This window comes from Miniopterus natalensis, chromosome 11 (assembly GCF_054644295.1).
Source record: "Miniopterus natalensis isolate mMinNat1 chromosome 11, mMinNat1.hap1, whole genome shotgun sequence".
Lineage (NCBI taxonomy): Eukaryota > Metazoa > Chordata > Mammalia > Chiroptera > Miniopteridae > Miniopterus > Miniopterus natalensis.
Genome location: NC_142091.1, coordinates 59,734,872 through 59,755,038, shown reverse-complemented (window position 1 = coordinate 59,755,038; position 20,167 = coordinate 59,734,872). Strand labels below are relative to the sequence as shown.

Sequence of the window (20,167 nt, the reverse complement as noted above, 5' to 3'; positions counted from 1 at the left end):
ATCCCTTATGAAATTGTACCTTTTTAGAATTGTTTTTCCAATTGTCATGATCTGTTGCAATGCACCGCTTTCACCTAGTCATAGATAGGATTGTTGGCTTGCATTTGTGAGAGATGGAGCTGCAATCCAAGATACTTGGCTCATTGGCATATGCTTTAACCATCTGAGCTATTAAGTAAACATACATGCCAAAAAGCTTCATCATTAAAAAAAGTTTCTCATATGTCCACTGTGATTTGGAAGAACTATATAGAGTATTGAAATCATTCCCTCATAGATATGAGCAGTGGCTCTCAAATTTTTTGCTCTTGGGATTTTAAAAATTATTGACGACCACAAAGAACTTTTCATTTTAATATGGGTTTTATATATCAAATTTAGCATATTGAAGTTGGAACTGAGAAATTTAAAAATACCTTTTAATCATTTAAATTTTATAATAATAAACTCCTTACATTTTAACATAGGTAGTCATTGAAACAAATTGTAATTTCCAAAACAAAACATTTAGTGAGAAGAGTGGCATTGTTTTGTATTTTTGCAACCTTCTTTAATATTGAACTTAATAAAAGACAGCTAGATTTTCTTACCTGCTTCTAAATTCAGTCTTTTATGTTACTGAATTTCATATATCCTCTGAAAAATTCCACTGTGTATTTGCAAGAGAGGCAAGTAATGTCTTAGTATTATATGAAAAGTGTTTTGATCTCATGGGCCCCACTGAAGGGATCTTGGGAATCAGGTCTATTCTTTGAGAACTGTTAGATATGAATGATAATATTTATGTCTACTTGCTACCTCTGCATTTTTTTTCTCTTTTCTTTTTCTTCCTGCATTTATTTTTCAATTTATGCAGACTTAGTTAGAAAAGGACTGTTAGAGCTAAGCCATGGCTATTCACCCAGATGAATCTGTACATCAATCATTATTAAAATTTTATATGAAATAGAATTTGGATCCTTTCCAAACCGTTCCCCAACTTTAGAAATTTCTGATATATGGAAATTTATTGCCAGTTCATAACAGACTTAAGCACATCTTCCTCGATCTCTGAATCATATAATGTGATTGAACCTTTATTTTACTAACCAAAAAAATCCTTTAAAATAAAAAATGTAAAGTAATTTAGTAAATGAATAAATTAACTGTATAATGCTAATATTAAGATATAGTTAATTTAACTAATTTTCCTTTGTTTTTTCTTAGGGTATCAATATTCATTTAGCTAAAAAAATGATTGAAGATCGGAGTAGAGATTACATGAATGCTAGGCGTGTGGCAAAGGTATGAAATTCTGCCAGGCCACTTATTTTAATGATTGTTATGAGTATGTTGTTTACACAAGAGCTTTTCCTCTCTGGTATTAGTCTTAATATTTTCAGTCATTAGCAATCTTAATGACAATTGCATTGTCTGAGCAGATGATATATTTGAAATGAAATACCTATTTACAGACATGTTAAAGGGCAAAACAGAATAAATTGAGTTCGGAAGAAATTTTTCAAATATAGAAACCTGTCATAGAGACAAGGTTCCAGCTAGAATTAATGGAGTTCTTATCCTTCCCTCCTATTTGCACATGCATACCTGAATACCGTACTATGTTTTTGGTAACAGCTCTCAGAGACAGACTTCTGTCATGTGAACGTACCTTTTCATTAATTGACACCATGAGAAGTTCAGGCAAATAGCCTAGTAATACAAACTATTGAAATTTTAAAAGAAATATAGTTTCTTCAAAGATGGCAGTAATGATGCCACCAGATCATCAGTCATGTTGATCTGTCCTGGAGAGTGACCTCCTAGATTACTTGTAGGGAGTGCCCAGGGATGTTTTTTTCACCCAGTCTTGAGAACCTGTTCTGGGGTAGGTAATTCACTGTAATCTTTCTCCCTGTTTTAAAATAGTTTTTACATTATCTTAACAAAATGGTATTTGGAAGAAATAGGCATTTTAGCAAAGTGTTACAAACTGACCAACATCCTGTATATCTGAGGAGTTCCTGTGCTCACCACAGAATGCTAACTGCTTGTTTTCTAGGAATATGAGACAGTAATGAAAGGTTTGGACCGCAATGCTCCCTCAGTGCCTCCTCAGAATACCCCTCAAGAAGCTCAACAGGTAGATATGTGGAAGAAATATATACAGTGGGAGAAGAGTAACCCTCTTCGTACAGAAGATCAGACCCTTATAACTAAAAGAGGTAATAAGATTAACTCTTGGGACTCCAGTTACGTGTTTGTTAGGCCACTTAATATTATCCCATAGGTTACCAAGGTGGTTTTTTAACCTCAGTCTTTTTTCCTCTTATGTTCTTTAGATTCAGTAATTTTTATTGCTCTATTTCCATCTTCAGTGAGCTTTGTTCTATCATATCTAATCTACTGTTAAGTCCATCGAGTGAATTCTTCATTTCAGATATTTTACTTTTTTCAGTTTTACAAATTTCCATTCTAGAAATTTTTGTATTTTTTATAGTTGCAATTCCATATCTATTACCATCTCTTTTTTTGTATCATTGAACATATTTATAACAATAGTTATAAAATTCTTGTCTGCCAATTCCAACATCTGGGTCATCATGGATTGATTCCCTTTTCTCTTGACTATGGGTCACATTTTCTTTTGGACATTGTACAGATGTACAGATGAAACACTGTAAAGCTGGATTTTGTTATCTTCCAATGAAGAATGTTGAGTTTTATTTTATCAGGGAGTTAAATTACTGGTAGGTCACCCGGACCTTGTGGTGGCTTGATTTTACACTGTTAAGATGGGTCTGTTTTAATTTTGCCCTTAATCTCAGTGTAAATCTCTTAGTCCTAGGACATAGTCTTTACTCCTAAGACGTAATGGAAAGTACGAGGTGTTTACCCAGTCCCTCTAACTTGATGGACTCGAATTCCAAACTTGGTCTCTGTTACAGTGGACAGCTGCTGAGATATCTGTTCCGCCCTTTCAGCCTTCCAGCTTTGCTTTCTGCTTGTGCTCTTTGTATTCTTTCCTGACTGTATATTTTGGGGGTTAGCTAAAGATTTGAGGGCATGTATGCCCAGATTTTCAGGTTCCACCTTCTGTGGCTCTCTTCTGGAGAATTTCCCCCTTAATTTTTAGCTGCCGTCATGATCTAGAACTCAATATTACTTTTCTCAAGCCAGTAAAACTTCAGCATTTGACTTGAGTCCTAGCTGTCCCAAAACTATACACACGGGTATGCCCTTGGGTGGAAAAGCCATAGTAAATGTGGATCTCACCCAGTGTGGTTCTGATTTTTTAAGAGCTTAGTCTCTGGTTTCTGTTCTTTAGGTCTTCTCCAGTGCCTTTAAATAGTTGCTTTTGTATTTTTCAGTATATGAATTTCATTTTCAGGAGAGTTAATCAGACACAGACTACTCTGCTACTGCCAGACTAGAATTTGGAAATTTCAAAAATTCATCAATCTTGCCTTGCTCTCTCACCTATAGGCCTTTGCAAATACCAGTTTCTGTTTTGTTTTGTTGCCTACACCATTTTTGTATCTACTCCTGACATTCTTGCACTCCACTTACTGTCTCGTCTGACCAGCTTCTATCCCTTCTTCAGGTTTCGCTTTAGATGTCAGTTCCTTAGTGAAGCCTTTCTTGAGTCCCTAAACTATGTTAAGTCCTGCTGCTGTAAGTTTCAAGAGTACCCTGTACTTTCCTCATCACAATACTTCCTGCTTTTTATAATTGCTCTCTTAATGTTGATTTTTTCAATATACTGCAGACTTCTTGAGTATAGGAAGTCTTATTCACTGGTGTATTCATGGTGTCTTTTACATTCCTAGCATACAGTTGGTGCTCAATAAGCATTAACTTAATAAATGATGGGTGGATGGATGGCGCTTGGGAGGATGATGGTGCCAGAAATCACTCAAGCTTTTTATTTCTAATTATCATTCATTATTGAGTGCCCTGTCTTAGCCTAATAATTTAATTGTGATGCTTGTATCGATAGTTTTATAAATAACATTTTAATTGAATGTTGTGACTGTCTTTCCTTAGTTATGTTTGCTTATGAACAGTGCCTGCTTGTGTTGGGCCATCACCCTGATATTTGGTATGAAGCTGCACAGTATCTTGAGCAGTCAAGTAAACTGTTAGCAGAGAAAGGGGTGAGTATTCCTTTCGGTCCCTTTTGGTCTTTTCATGGTTTTGGCATAGCAGTAATTTGCTAAAAATATAACAATAAATTTTGGTAATGAAGAATAATTGTTGAAACCTTATGCCAATATGAATCTTAGTGACACTCATATGATTAGAATTCCTTACTCAGAATTAAAATATAGTGGCTGGTTTTTTTTTGTGTGTGTGTGTGTGTTTTTTTAAACATATTTTCATTGATTTCAGAGAGAAGAATGGAGAGGGAGTGATAGAAACATCAATGATGAGAGAGTCATTGATTGGCTGCCTCCTGCACACCCCCTACTGGGGATCGAGCCCACAACCCGGGCATGTGCCTTGACTAGGAATCGAACTGTGACCTCCTGGTTTATAGGTTGACACTCAGCCACTGAGCCATGCTGGCTGGGCTAGTGCCTCTTTTTTAATGTATTACACTGATAAATCATTTAGAGTACTTTATGATTCTTCTGTTAAAATAATGGAATAAGTCTGTGGAATATTTTTAAAACCCAGAAATGCATATGTGTCCATTTGTGTATACATGAGTGTGTATTTTATTCTCTTTCTGCTGTACTAAAATTTTTAAGAGTGAACTTTTATTTTTTTATCTTAGGATATGAATAATGCCAAATTATTTAGTGATGAAGCTGCTAATATATATGAAAGAGCCATAAGCACTTTATTAAAGAAGAATATGCTTCTGTATTTTGCATATGCAGATTATGAAGAGGTGAGTAAAAATTATTTAGAACACTTATAATTGGATTTATACTGCAGGACTGAATTTTTTTTGTGGCTGCCTCTTTGCCTAGAATATTGCTTTTGGTAGACAAAGATAATGCAAAATAAACATTTATTAGTCCTCAGCTCATTATATATTTATGCTCAAAGCAGGTGCCATTGTGGGGTGCAGCCTCTGGATTCCTCAGAGCTCAAATCCTGCTTGTTTAGAGTATATATTTATATCCACTTCTTCTCTACCACCTTAGAGTCGCATGAAGTATGAGAAAGTTCACAGTATATATAACAGACTTTTGGCAATTGAGGATATTGACCCCACCTTGGTGAGTAACACTACAAATCTCTTTCCCACCTGTGCAGTCTGCTTTAACAAACAAAATTTATATACCTACAATAAAATTCACTGTTTTTACTTAGTTCTATGAATCTTGACCTATAACACTGAGTCATGGGACTACCATCACAATTAAGATATAAAACATTTCAGTCACTCCCCAAAATTCCCTCACATGACACCATTGTATTCAGCCCTTCCTTTTTTTCAACCCCTGGCAATTACTAATCTGCTCTCTGCTCAGTTTTCTTCTTTTTAATGCAGCAATATGAAACAGCTACAGTGGGGTTTTCTCTAACACCTTCATTATCATCATGCTTTAAAGCCATTTATGCCACATAATTGTAGCATAATAAATATTTCTTTTTAAATAAATGGAGGCAAGAGAAACCAGCATCCTGAGAAGAGACTGGACAGAAACTCACTTTGTCCTGAATACTGCTCTGTAATAATGGTTTTCAAAGCCCTGAGCTTCTGTAAAAGGACAGTGGAGCTCTTTCAGTGGGAGGGGAAGGGGACAGGCCAATGTGTGGGGCTCTAGACCCCCTGCCTCAAGTCAGCTACAGCTATACTGCTTTATTTGCTGGCATTTAATAATCATTTTTAAATTCATTTAGCAAACTGCTATGTACTACATTCCAGTAGTATAATGACAAATTAGATAAGTTTTCTTTCCTCAAGGAACTCGCAATTCATTCCTTTATCTACCCATTTGTCAAAACGGGGTAATAGTTTCACGTCATCGAAACTGGGCAAATCAGGACCCTACTCATCATCCATAGACATTTGTTCATTGAACAAACATCGCATATTCATCATGTGTTGGGCACTCTGTAGGTGCTGAGTATAAAATATAGTTTATCAATAAAGTTACATTATTGGTCTTTGGAAAATAGTAATGGGCTTTTTAAAAAAATATATATTCTTATTGATTTCAGAGGAAGGGAGAGGGAGAGAGAGAGAGAAACATCAATGATAAGAGAGTCATTGATCAGCTGCCTCCTGCACGCCCCCTGCTGGGTATCAAGCCCGAAACCCAGGCATTTGCCCTGACTGGGAATAGAACCTCGATCTCCTGGATCATAGGTAGATGCTCAGCCACTGAGCCATGCCAGCTGGGCAGTAGTGGACTTTTATAGCAATAAATTAAGAAAATGTGAAGGCTTTCCAGCTTGGGCCCGGCATAATGACTCCCTCAAAGAAAGGTGGCAAGAAGAAGAAGGGCCACTCTGCCATCAGCAGGGTAGTGACCAGAGAACACACCATCAACATTCACAAGCGCATCTATGGCGTGGGTTTTAAGAAGCGGCCCCTCAGGCACTCAGAGGGATCTGGAAATTTGCCATGAAGGAGATGGGAATTCCAGATGTGCACATTGACACCAGGCTGAAGGAAGCTGTCTGGGCCTAAGTAATAAGGAACGCCCCATACTGTATTCCGGGTGCAGTTGTCCAGAAAATGAAATGAGGATGAAGATTCACCAAACAAGTTCTATACATTGGTCACCTGTGTACTTTAAAAAATCTACAAACAGCCCAGCCAGGCGTGGCTCAGCGGTTGAGCGTTGACTTAGGATCCAGGCGATCGGGGTCCAATTCCCAGTTGGGGCACATGCCCGGGTTGCAGGCTTGATCCCCAGTGGAGGGTGTGCAGGAGGCAGCCGATCAGTGACTCTCTCATCATTGATGTTTCTATCTCTATCTCTCCCTCTCCTTTCCTCTCTCTAAAATCAATAAAGATATATTAAAAAAAAAAATCTACAAACAGTTAATGTGGATGAAAACTGCTAATTGTTGCCTTAAGTTATAACACTGCCTGCCCCCTCCCCCAAAAGTGGTTAAACATATATTGTTAAGCATGCTTGTATTAGATCAAAACTTGAGTTTACTAGTAGTTTCACTTTTATTCCCTCCTTAAAATTTAATTTGCATGGTCTGGAATTACATAGTGTTGATGAGTGCACAACTGTGTAAAAAAACTATTGGATTAATTATACACTTAAAGGGTCAACTTTGTGGTATGTGAATATATCTCAATTTTTAAAAAATAATTTGCAGCCCGGCCAGGCATGGCTCAGCGGTTGAGCATCTACCTAGGATCCAGGCGATCGGGGTTCGATTCCCGGTCAGGGCACACGCCCAGTTGCAGGCTTGATCAATGACTTTCTCATCATTGATGTTTCTATCTCTCTCTCTCCCTCTCCTGTCCACTCTCTGAAATCAATAAAGATATATTTTAGAAAAATAAAAAAATAATTTGCATGCATCTTTAATACCAGAACAAATTTGCTTATGGATTTAAATTGTGCAATATCTATAATCTTACTTTCTGATTTCTTGAGTATTCAAGATTTCTTATACAGAAAACATATTAATATTAAAATAACATAAGCCAGTTTTGAATACTACATGGATCGTATTCTGCCTTATTTATAAAAACAAACACTTGATTTTGCATAGGTATATATTCAATATATGAAATTTGCAAGAAGAGCAGAGGGTATCAAATCTGGAAGAATGATATTTAAAAAAGCAAGAGAAGATACCAGAACCCGCCATCATGTCTATGTTACTGCAGCACTGATGGAGTATTACTGTAGTAAGGTAAATACTGAAATAAAATATGATAAAATAATTTCCTTCATCTGAGATGCATTAATTAAAAGAAAGGTAGTCATAGTTTCTGTCATTAAGCTTTAATTGCTCAGGTAATAAAGGAATTCTAGGTGCATCTGTGTACAATTACATGAAGCATCAATTCAAACCCCCACTGCCTACAAATTTCTGCCTTATTAAACTCCATATTTCTGAATCTAAACCCCCTTGAGTGGTTTTTAGCTGAGCAGTTTTTACTTAATATGATTTTAATTTCCATTTTAATTCTTAATGTACCTTGTCACATTTAGGTATTGTAGTTTTAATATCCTTTGGAGTATTTTGTCTGACATTTCATGGAAATCAGAACTTTCCTCTTTTTACTTTTAGGATAAATCTGTTGCCTTTAAGATTTTTGAGCTGGGGCTAAAGAAATATGGAGACATTCCAGAATATGTTCTCGCCTATATTGATTATCTTTCTCACCTCAATGGTAAGTAGATCTATATAATGATTACTTAATATTAAGCCATCAGTGTCATTCTCTGAAATTATGTTGCAGGATTTTTTCCTTCTCAAGTGTATTATAATTATGTCATCACACCAGAATCAGGCACTTCTTAGGCACTCAAGAAATATTTGGGGCCTTTCAACCAAGAATTTATATTTATTGAGAAATGGTGGATGCCTTTTGACTGCAGAATGGTCTTTAATACATTATCAGTAAAGTCCCATCAGTAGTAGGATAAAGCTGCAGATTTAGAGTTGGAGACACAGAATTAGTTGTTGATGCTCATCTCTGATGACTCTCTGCAAATCATCTCTTGTGTCCAGCTTGGGGGAAAAGGTGAGAGGTGACAGGACAGGACAGACAAAAACTCTAGCCACCAAAACTCAAAGGTGCCCAACTAGTAAAGTAAAAATGCTTTGAGGCTACTGGGGAACTGATTTCAGAACCATACTTTATGTTTATTTAGCATCTTTACTTTTATTTCCCTGTCCTGTTGTAATAATAGTAATGGTCATTGTTTTACTAAAAATTATCTCATAAAAATTGATTTAAGAAAGAAATACAATTATATGCCATGTAAATGATTATAGAATTAGGTATCACAGTTATATATCAATGGTTTTAATGATAGTTTCAGAAAATATATAGCATTCTGTCTACCTAAATAGTAGAAAAGAATACAACTTAAATATGATTTTGTATTTCAGCTTAGTGATTCTGCACTCGGAAAAGGACTTAACTCCAAAAAGTGAGACAGTGGAGCATTTAATTAAATTTTTTTCTTGTATGAAATTGTTCCTCACCAATTTTAAATTATTTTGCTTGATTTTTTTTAAGTAGTTACTACTATGTATAATATTTGCTACTCTAAAATTGAGGATGATACCTGGTGTCAGCATTTTTGTCTTCCACAATCAGTGTCTTAGCTAGTCCGTTGTTCATTCATCCATCTACCCATTTCTCTGTCATTTATTCACTACCTCCTGGTTACTAGGGCCTGGGAACAGGAGGGTGGATAGGACTCCTTCCTTCCCTCAAGAGCATTCTCATGGGGAAATCAGATGTGTAAACATAACTGCAGCATGCGTTCTGGGGTTAGGCGTATAAACTTGTTTCAGGTTTCTCACTTTCAGAACGGTCATAGTAAAGAGTACTTTCATAGGATAGTTGAGAGGATTATATGAGGTTTTGCATGTGTTTGAATATATGGAATGTGTTAAGCATACTATATATAAATGTTATTACTTATGATATGGCAACAATTATGAAAAAGATGTGCTAAATTCTGTAATAGAGCTCTGAATGGTATACTTTGGAAGCACAGAGAGGAGAGTATATTTTAAGTTCTAGAATTGTGCTGTGCAGTTATAGTGGCCATTAGACTACTAAGTATTGAGCACTTGAAATGTGACTAGGCCCAAATGAAATGTGGTGCAAAAAAAGTTATCAGATTTCAGAGTTAGTATGAAAAAAATGTAAAATATCTTAATTTTTCATATTGATTGCATGTTGAAATGACAATTTATATTGGGTTAAGTAAAATACGTTAAAGCTAATTTCACCTGGATTTACTCTTTTAAATGTGGCTAGCAGAAAATTGAAATTGCATTTTGGGCTTGCATCATATTTCTGTTGGGCAGTGCTATCTAGAAGGTGTCATAGGGAAGAGAACATGAGATTGGTCTTGAAGGGTGAGCAGTAGCCAGCCAGGTAAAGGTATAGGAAAATGCGTTCTTTCAGGCAGAGAACACTGTAACAAGCAGTGGAAAGTTACGTGGAATGGTAACAACTGTGCCTAGAGCAAAGCGTGGAACAGAGCAAAAGGAATAAAATACAAGATTTACTTACTACTTTTTGTTGTTGTTAATCTGCACCCGAAGAGATATATATGTATTTTTTTCCATTGATTTTTCAGAGAGTAAAAGGGAGAGGGAGAGAGACGAGAGAGAGAGAGAGAAAGAGAGAGAGAGAGAGAGAGAGAAACATCAATGTGAAAGAGATACATTAATTGGTTGCCTCCCGCACATGCCCCAACCAGGCTGGGGATCAAACCTGCAACCCAGGTATGTGCCCTTGACTGGGAATCGAACCCTCAACCCTCTGGTACTCTAACCAGCAGGGTGCTCTGAGCCACACCAGCCAGGCTACTTACCACTTTTTAAAGTACAATAGAGCTTGTGCTGCTCTGCCAGGCATCAGTCACTGGTACTGCTACTGCAGCCGCCCCCAGGGACCAGGGAGGGACATGGGCAGCCCCAAACTGGCTCTGGTATTCAATACATTTTTAATACATGCTCAATACATTTTCAATCTCTTGGTTTTATTTTGCATGTGGACATATAGTAAAACTGAATAACTACCCTAAGACAATAAAAACCAACTACTCTGCTGGATTTTTTTAAAATAGTTTTATTGAGGTATAATTTATACACCATAAATGCACCCATTTTAAATATACAATTTAGTTATTGTTAGTAATAATTGAATTTGATTCTTAAGTTTTAATAGATCCCTTAGAGCTTAGCAAAAAGTATTTTCCCAGTTCAAGCTACAGAGGACCTCCCAAGACCCTTAAGTTTTAATCCACCTCTGGTTACCATTCTTTTTTCATTATTTTTAAATTTTTTATTTTAATATGTCTTTTATTTTAATATGATTTCAGGGAGAGGGAGAAGAGAGACATAAATATCAATGATGAGAGAGTCATTGATTGGTTACCTCCTGCAGGCCCCCCACTGGGGATCGAGCCCACAACCCAGGCATGTTCCCTGACTGGGAATCGAACTGCAGTCTCCTGGATCGTAGGTCGATGCTCAACCGCTGAGCCACGCCAGTCGGGCGCAATTCATTTTTCATTTGCATATTTATCCACCAGTCTAGATATTATTGTACCTATACAGGAATTTAAACTTAAATACAGAGTAGTCCTGGTGCTATAAAGTAAGACACTCAACTGTGTCTGAATTTGAGCTGCCATCCTTCCCATTCAGTGTATTTAAAAACTATCAATAGTCTGACATTTCTAATATCAGCAGATATGCAATTTTCATTACTTTTAAAAGGCAAATGGAATGCCTGGCTCAGATATCACTGTGATAAATAGTTTTACATTACAACTGCAGTATACAGAGGAGGGCTGAACTACAGGTAAAAAGACCTGGCTTCACATTATAGCTCTAATACCCAATAACAGTGAGTCAGATCTGCTCACTTAATTTTTGTGAACCTCAAGTTTCCTCATCTATAAAAATTGGTTGTGATAATAGTTACCTTTCTGCATAGGATTTTCATGAATATTAAATGAGATAATGCATGTGAAAATACACCATTGAATGTCAAACTGAAGTTTTTTAATATTTAAAAACTCTTTTATCCTAGAGGACAATAATACCCGAGTTTTGTTTGAACGAGTTTTAACATCTGGAAGCCTTCCTCCTGAAAAGTCAGGGTAAGCCATTGTAAAAACTTGTTGGTCAGTTCTAATGTGGCTTGAATACTCGAATTGTGATCTATGAAATGAATGTTTGCTTGTTGAGTATAAGTTTCAGGAGAAATTTCCTTTCTCTCTGGAAGCTTAACTTACAAATGCCTGCCTGCAGTATTTTCATACCCATTTATGATAATTAAAAAAAAAATTTTAGTTTAGTTGTTTTTTTCAAGAAAATTTTTGTTTTTGCATAGCAATTTACTATTTTAATATATCTTTCTAATTTACTATATCCCTAGAAATTGATATGAACAAATTAAAGAAGTATTCTGAAATTTTTACCTCTCTTATTTGAAAGCAAAGATTCTTACAGATTGAAAGTTTGTTTGACACATTATATTATATCCCTGATTTATGGTTTTGCCTCTGTCAGTTTTACTAAACAGAGGAACAACATGAAATAGTGATACAGTGGAAATAGTAAGGTTTTGGATTCTTGGGTTCAAATTCCAGCTTAGCTAACTATGTTTTGGGGAGATCTCACAACCTTACCAATCCTTATTTTTCATTGAATAACAATATCTACCAGTATAGGATTTTTGTGATAGTTTTATACCTGGTATATAATAGGCACTTAGTACATTGGTGCTTAATGACACTTAGTAGAGACTCAGAGAATTAATTTTGGCTGTTAGAATAGTAGTGAGGCATAAATTGATCCCCAGTGATCCATGTTAATGGGAAAAAATAGAGAGCTTTTATATTCTGATTCATAAAATTGAATGAAGAATGTATTCTACATTGTAATTCATGCCACTCAACAAAATGGTGAAGCCACAGTATTCAGGAGAAACTGGAAATCTATCCAGATTCCTTTTTTAGCTCTTCCGCCTAGAGTTTACCTTTTCTGGGGTAAATAATCTCTCTTATTGACCACAAAGGATAGGAGGGTATGCTAAATAAACAAAAACTCACAAAAAGGCTTAAATACCGAAGTATTTAGGGTGAAATATTAGGCTGTCTATAGTTTACTTTCAAATACTTAAACAAAAAGAAGATAAAGCAAATATGGCAAAATATTAACAATGATTAAATCTAGGTAATGATATATTTGTTGCACTATTCTACTTTTCTGTAGTTTGGAAATCTTTATAATAAAAAAGAGACATAATTTTTAAAGGGAGAGGGAACTTAAGGCTTTTTTGGTAAATGGACTCCTAGCCCCAAACCCAGAATAATTAAGTATTGATGATATTTATTTTCTTACAGAGAAATCTGGGCCCGATTTCTAGCTTTTGAAAGTAATATTGGTGATCTAGCTAGTATACTCAAAGTGGAGAAAAGACGGTTTACAGCATTCAAGGAAGAGTATGAAGGCAAAGAAACAGCTCTACTGGTAGATAGATACAAGTTCATGGATTTGTATCCTTGCTCTGCAAGTGAACTGAAAGCACTTGGTTATAAGGTATGTACTTAGGGTCCAGATATGTGTGGTGTCCCTACTTCTGGGCGAACTTCAGTCTAAATTCTGAAGTAGAAATTGGAATTGATTTGCAGAATAAAACAAGAAAAAAGTTCAGGGAATTTCCTTGAGTTTATGAAACACTGAGTATCGAATGTACTGCCCTGGCTGGGTGGCTCAGTTGGTTGAGCATTGCCTCTCACACCGAAACGTGGCAGGTTCGATCCCTGGTCAGGGCCCGTTCAGGAGGCAACTGACAGATGTTTCTCTCTCACATTAGTTCGTCTCTAGTCTCTCGTCTCTCTCTCTCTCTCTCCCCCCTCTTCCTTTCTCTCTAAAATCGATAAACATATCTTCAGGCGAGAATAAAAAAATTACTGAATGAGAATTAAAATGAGATTTAACAAATGCTTTCATTCTTTCCCTGAATTTGTCTGGTGGGCACATAGATGGAGGTATTGGGAAGGAAGAAAAACAAAGAAAATCTGAATGTTATCTTAGGTATTACATTTTAAAAATAGTTATTAAAACTGATGAACATATTTTGACAGGAGATCTTAAACCAAATGTAGCTCCTGTTACATATTTGTAGGTATAATGAAGAAATATTACAGTTTGTTAAACCAGTAAACTTCCCTGAGGGCTCGCTATCTTTAAAGCAGAGCTCCTTCAGTGGGGTCCTTGAGGAAATTAGCTTATCTAGGAATGGAACTCCTCTGTGCAGTCATAAGAAAACAAATCTGGCTACCTGAACCTGTTCAGACCAGGAGGAAAAATTAATGTTTACACAGAAATGGCCCTTGCTGAGAAAACCATTGTTTTGTTATTATTTGATTTTTCTGTGTCATCATAACAAAGACTAAGATGGAAATTCGAAGGGAAGAGCCCTAGATTGGCCCCTTTAATCCAACCAGAATTATTGTATTCCTGACCATCACTCTCCATTTCCTCACTGCCCTCTTTTGGTCTGCGTATCACTGGTCTGCTGCCCAAACCAGATTGAAGTATTTGAGAAAAACTATCCATAATGAAACTTCAGACCTTTTTATTACTGGAAGCTCCGTTCTTGCCAGTCCCAGGTTCCTATACTAAACTAAGGGGTTACTGCTCAGGGCTGAGCAGGTTCTGCTTCTAGTTTAACTATTTCTCAATGAAAAGCCAAAGACATTTAGACTGTGTGGATTTATTAGAAAAGGCTGTCTCAACTTTGCCAAGATGAAAATGGAAATTAAGGAAGTTAATGGAAATAGAGAGCTAACTATTTCCAAGTAAAACATGTCTTGAATATGAATTTTCCATCTTCTATTTCTCTTTCTACTCCTTTCCTTTGGAAGGATTAATGTGTAATGTGTGTGAGAGGGAACATGAGAAAAAAGTAATTCCCAGTGGGCCTCCTCATTTAGACTTGCCACCAACAGCATGTGAGTAAATTCTGAGAAAGTGAAATGCTTTTATATCCCTCGATGGTGGCAAAAAGGACTCTTGGTTCCAGACAGGGCGATTGATGCAGGTTGCCTGTAGCAAAGGAACTTCTCTGGGGTGGGGTCTCTGCTAATAGGTGGCCCTGTGGCTCCCACTGGAGTTTTCTCAGCCCTGTGGGGCACTGCCAGTGGACCAGAATGAAGACTGGGTTTGAGGGCAGAGGCCTGTGCTCCCAGTCCTCTCTCTACTTCATGGCTGCATGACCTTGGAAATCCCAGGGCCTCTTTGAGCTTCAGCCCCTTCACTGAAATGGAGATGTTAATATTTGCCTCATCAAAGAAGGAATAAGTGGCTAAAATTGTCTGACAACTAGTGGCTGCTCAGTGTTCCTTCTTCCAGTAATTGTATATTGGGAATACTTTTTCATTTCCTTAGCAAAATCTTCCTAGTGTAACCAATGGTAAACTTTATTTCAGCTTCCATGAAGCAGGACCTCACTTAACCTAGCTTCACCTAAACTGATAGATGGTGTTCAATTCCAGTGAAAGAGAGGTGTCAGAAAAGTACCTAAAATCGCATATTTCCTTCCCAATTACCCCACTGTACTTGGTGCCCAGTCTTATGTATTTACCCACAAAAACTTGTGTCTATCTGACAAATGTCCTAAATAAACTAGGGTTGGGTAAAGTTATAAAACCAAATCTTTAGAGCCTTTGAACTTTCCTTGTTGCATATTTAACAGTCTTTACCCTCATCGCCATGCTTATTCCTCTCCATTCTCCCTCTCTGTGGTTTTTACCTATTTATTCAGTGTATCTTCAAGATTGTAGAACTGCACTTATCTCTATAAGTCCCTTTTTCAGGTTTAGGATTCTTCTGTTCTGCATTTTCAGGATGTCTCCCGTGCTAAGCTAGCAGCTATAATTCCAGACCCAGTTGTAGCTCCTTCTATAGTGCCTGTTCTGAAAGATGAAGTGGATAGAAAACCAGAATACCCTAAACCAGATACTCAGCAGATGATTCCATTTCAGCCACGACATTTAGCACGTAAGCCATAACTTTAGATCCAGTACTGATTTAAATCCAGAGGTGTGGGGGGCAAATAATGTGACCTTTCCATTGTAGGTTCATTATTAGACTAGGGTCACTATGACAAGTGACTCGACTGTAATCTTTGAAGTATGTTAAGAATGTCTTTAAAAAAAAACAAAAAAACTCAATGACCCAGATTCCAGTAACCCATTTTGGCAGTGATGCTAGACAGTTTTCAGAAATGCTGCTACATACAGATTATCTGGAAACTTACTTCAGCGATGTTACTTGGTATAATTTATACTTACTAATGGGCAGTAGTCTCTCTGGATCCTGTTGAACCATGCCCTTATGATTAAATGTGTTGTTGAATAACTGACTTTAAAGTGGATTGCTGAATAAATGACTTGGGCTTAGAAATGGTCTTTGACAAAAATGGACTTTAGTTCAGGCCCTTTATGCAAGTCCCTTGTTAACTCTTCTGCCTCCCAGTGGCCATGGAGTTGAAACAGCTCTCACTGTTTCACCTCGAGTTTGTTCAAACATGTAAAGCACTAAACGCAACTTAAAATGTCCAGAACAAAGCAACATAGACATAGAACATCTTTATGTACAGATTGCTTATTTTAGCTCTTAATGTACAGAATCTTTCCATCCCATGTGATTCCTGCTTTTCTAGCTCCAGGTTTACACCCTGTCCCTGGTGGAGTATTCCCAGTACCACCCGCAGCTGTTGTTTTAATGAAACTTCTCCCCCCTCCTATCTGTTTCCAGGTTAGTTCACAATTTTCATGATAGATACTTGTTATGTGAGTTATAGTAACTGTGTGCTTTTTCTCTTATATCATGGGGAACATAAAGTAGTGAGTGCTTTTGAACTTGTCAGATTATTGGGAATTAAAATTTGTGTCACCGTCACTAATCGCCAGAGAAATGCAAATCAAAAGCACAGTGAGATATCACCTGTCTGAATGACTATCGTCAATAAATCAACAAACAATGTTGGGGAGGGTGTGGAGAAAAGGGAGCCCTTGTGCACTGTTGGTGGGACTGCAGCTTGGTATAGCCATGGTGGAAAACTATGGAGGTTCCTCAAAAAATTAAAAATAGAACTGCCTTATGATCTGGCAATCCCACTTCTGGAGATTTACCTGAAGAAATCCAGAACACTAATTCGAAAAGATATCTGCATCCCTGTGTGCACTGCAGCATTATTTACAATAGCTAAGATAAGGAAGTAACCGAAGTGTCCATTTGTAGACAACTGGATAAAGATGTTGTACACATATACAGGGGAGCATCACTCAGCTTTAGAAAACGAAATCTTACCATTTGTGACAACATGGATGAACCTGGAGGGTATCATGCTAAGTGAAATAAGTCAGACTGAGAAAGACAAATAAGATGTGATTTCAATTATATGTTGAATCTAAAAAACAAAGTAAAAGAACAAATCAAACTAACTCATAGATACAGAGAACAAACTGATGGTTGCCACATGGGAGGGAGGTTGGGAGAGTGGGTGAAAAAGGTGAAGGGATTAAGAAGTACAAATTGGCAGTTACAAAATAGTCACGCAGATGTGGACAGCATAGGGAATATAGTCAATAATATTTTAACTATGGCCCTGGCCAGGTGGCTCAGTTGGTTAGAGCATCATCCTGATGTGCCAAGGTTGGCAGGTCCAGTCCCCCATTAGGGCACATACAAGAAGCAACCAATGGATGCATAAATAAGTGGAACAACAAATCGATGTTTCGCTTTCTCCCTCCCTCTTCTAAAATCAATCAATAAATTTTTTTAAAAAAATTAAAAATATATGTATATTTTTAATATGTATTTTTTATTGTTGACAGTATTACAGATGTGCCCCATAAAAAAGTATATATTTTAACTATGTATGGTGCCCACTAGACTTACCAGGGGATCAAATCATAAGTTATGTAAATGTCTAACTACTATGCTCTACACCTAAAACTAATATAACATTGCATGTCAACTGTAATTGGGGGAAAAAAATAAAAAATTTTAAAATAAATAAAATTTATTTGTATCAAAATAGGGTCCTTTTGTACAAGTGGATGAACTGATGGAAATTTTCAGAAGATGCAAGATACCCAATAGTAAGTGATGAAAGCTCCTCTTCGTAGAGTGGAACTCATTGTTGTCTCCTGTGCAGGAGAGGATTGTTATGCTTTGCCACTGAAGTTTCCAAAACCAGCTAGCCATCCTGTAGAAGTACAAAGGAACCTGGGAGTGATCCAAACCTTCCTTGGCACAGAGACTTCTTCGTATTCTAATTTCACTAAAATGCCATAAAAGCTTATCTTTTCTATTCATGTGCACATCCACTATTAGACTTGGCTTATGAAAACAATTTTATTAAGCTTAACAGCAATTTTTGTCTTTTCCTTTAATTATTTAGTGTCAGTAGTACTGTCCCATGCTTTGCTCAGGGTAGGCTATGAAATTAAAGTATGCAAAGTAGTACATACATACATTATCATAGCAGTGCAATTTTCAACATCTTCCAAAAGTCCTTCTTGTTTTGTTTCAATAGCTGTTGAGGAAGCCGTGAGGATCATTACTGGCGGAGCCCCAGAGCTGGCTGTGGAGGGCAACGGCCCTGTGGAAAGTAATGCAGTGCTCACCAAGGCCGTCAAAAGGCCCAACGAGGACTCGGATGAAGATGAGGAAAAGGGAGCTGTCGTCCCTCCTGTTCATGACATTTATAGAGCGCGGCAGCAGAAGCGAATTCGGTGAAACAGGCTCAAAATCTGCCTCCGAAAGAAAACTCTTATCCAGGATTCCCTTTTTGCCTCTTAAGTCATATGTTTAAAAGAGACAATGCTTTGTTACAAGGTTCTTGGAAACAAAGTTGTATTGTCATTGGTGCCTCTATCATATGGTTCTTGGGAAAGAAAACCAACCAACCTGTGTGAATTTTAGAATATGGAACAGACTTATGCTCTGAACAAAATTAGGTTTTCAAAAATGTGAGAACAGTACAAAATGGCAGAACCACATTTTGTTCCCTCTTCAAGGGTGTCTTGTATGTGCCGCTTGAAGACTTGTGAGTTTTCAATAGTTTTATTTTAAAAACTGGATGGCTTATGATTGTAAAGCATTTTATCACATTTTTCTGAAAACAGTTGTCCTCAGTTTGCTTATGTAGAGTCCTGCCTTATTGTTTGTTTTTATTTATGGCAGAATGTATGGAATCTGTTTTGTAGTTTAAAATTTTAAAACAATCCTTTAAAAAAATAAAAGGATCTCAAAAACATCTTGCCTCTTGCTTTCATTCAGAATTTATTTAAAATAGCTACTTGTTTTATGTTTTTCAGCCAATACTGTTTAAAATAAATGTCAACAATACAAGAACGAGTCATATTTACTGTGTGTACACTTAACTAACGACATGTCCCCCCTGATCTTTTTTGGTACTAACTGGGAACGTGAGGGATCCATTTATAAGAGGCAAAGTACCACCCTGGCCAAATGGCTCAGTTAGAACAAGATTCTGGGTTCACCCTCTGTCAGGGCACATACAAGAATCAACCGATGGGTGCCTGAGTGGGTGGAACAATGAATTGGTCTTTCGCTCTCCCATCCTCTCTCAAAATCAATAAAAGTAAAATTTTTTAAAACATTTTAGAAATCCTCAATATGAATGCACTTCCCCCAATTAACCTGAGGCAGAATGAGATACTTTATCATCATTTCTCTTAAAAGCAACATGTGGGAATTCCTTCAACCACCCTCTGTCTTGTTCTAACATAAATATATTTGGGAAAGTGCTCGGGTGTTCAACATTTTTTTCATGAGCTAAACATAGCACTAAAGAAAACTACAGCCAATTAACCAAACTTAATTACAGTGAGCACAAACTTGTCATGCAAATTAAGTCCAAAGCATTAGGTTTTTGCTCTTCATTAGCTCCATTACCTCCTCTTGACGCATTTCTAGAAAATCCATACAGAAAACTAGCTGAGCCTAAGGGTTGTGAATCAGAATAAAAGCAAAAAATCAGGAAGGAAAAAAATGAAGGAAGTATGGTTATTAAAGAAACTATCATATATTGGGTACACAATTTAGAACTTGAATTCAAATGTGATTATTAATTTTATGTTTTAAAATCAGCTTCAAATATTTATATAAAACTTATAATGGAAAAAAGGTTATTGAATCATTTTTTATATAAACTTATATGTAGCCAGGTTATATTTACGTAAGTTGATCATAAGCATGTGTCTCCTGTTTTTTCCCATTAAAGCTAAAATTCTCTCAAAACAGTTGGCTTTAATTCAGATTTTATTATCCTCTTAAGTTCATTTTCAGGCTGTGTGGATTTTTTTTTTTATCAACAAAACAATCTGAAAGACACAAGTAGTACCATATAGCATAGATTTGAAAATAGAAAATAAAGCTGGTGAATACTAAACTGCTATCTTTGGGTAGTGTATTGAAGAAGACAAAATGGTTTCAAATACCTGTATTG

At 36.6% G+C, this 20,167-nt stretch overlaps 1 protein-coding gene across 2 annotated transcripts in view; it reads left to right on the top strand.

Annotated features, from left to right (window-relative positions):
* The window catches only part of CSTF3 (cleavage stimulation factor subunit 3), a 69,848-nt gene extending 50,896 nt beyond the window's left edge, over positions 1–18,952 (top strand). Inside the window, exons 9-21 of one of the 2 annotated variants that reach the window (XM_016206195.2) lie at positions 1,207–1,284; positions 2,042–2,204; positions 4,027–4,136; positions 4,760–4,876; positions 5,136–5,210; positions 7,681–7,824; positions 8,206–8,308; positions 11,705–11,774; positions 13,023–13,218; positions 15,531–15,684; positions 16,349–16,443; positions 17,732–17,792; positions 18,230–18,952. In XM_016206195.2, coding sequence (XP_016061681.1) covers positions 1,207–1,284; positions 2,042–2,204; positions 4,027–4,136; positions 4,760–4,876; positions 5,136–5,210; positions 7,681–7,824; positions 8,206–8,308; positions 11,705–11,774; positions 13,023–13,218; positions 15,531–15,684; positions 16,349–16,443; positions 17,732–17,792; positions 18,230–18,432 — 1,569 coding nt within the window. In that variant the 3' untranslated portion in view covers positions 18,433–18,952. The remainder of the gene's footprint in view (positions 1–1,206; positions 1,285–2,041; positions 2,205–4,026; positions 4,137–4,759; positions 4,877–5,135; positions 5,211–7,680; positions 7,825–8,205; positions 8,309–11,704; positions 11,775–13,022; positions 13,219–15,530; positions 15,685–16,348; positions 16,444–17,731; positions 17,793–18,229) is intronic. The other variant, XM_016206196.2, reaches the window with a different exon arrangement.
* Positions 18,953–20,167: the final 1,215 nt, after the last annotated feature.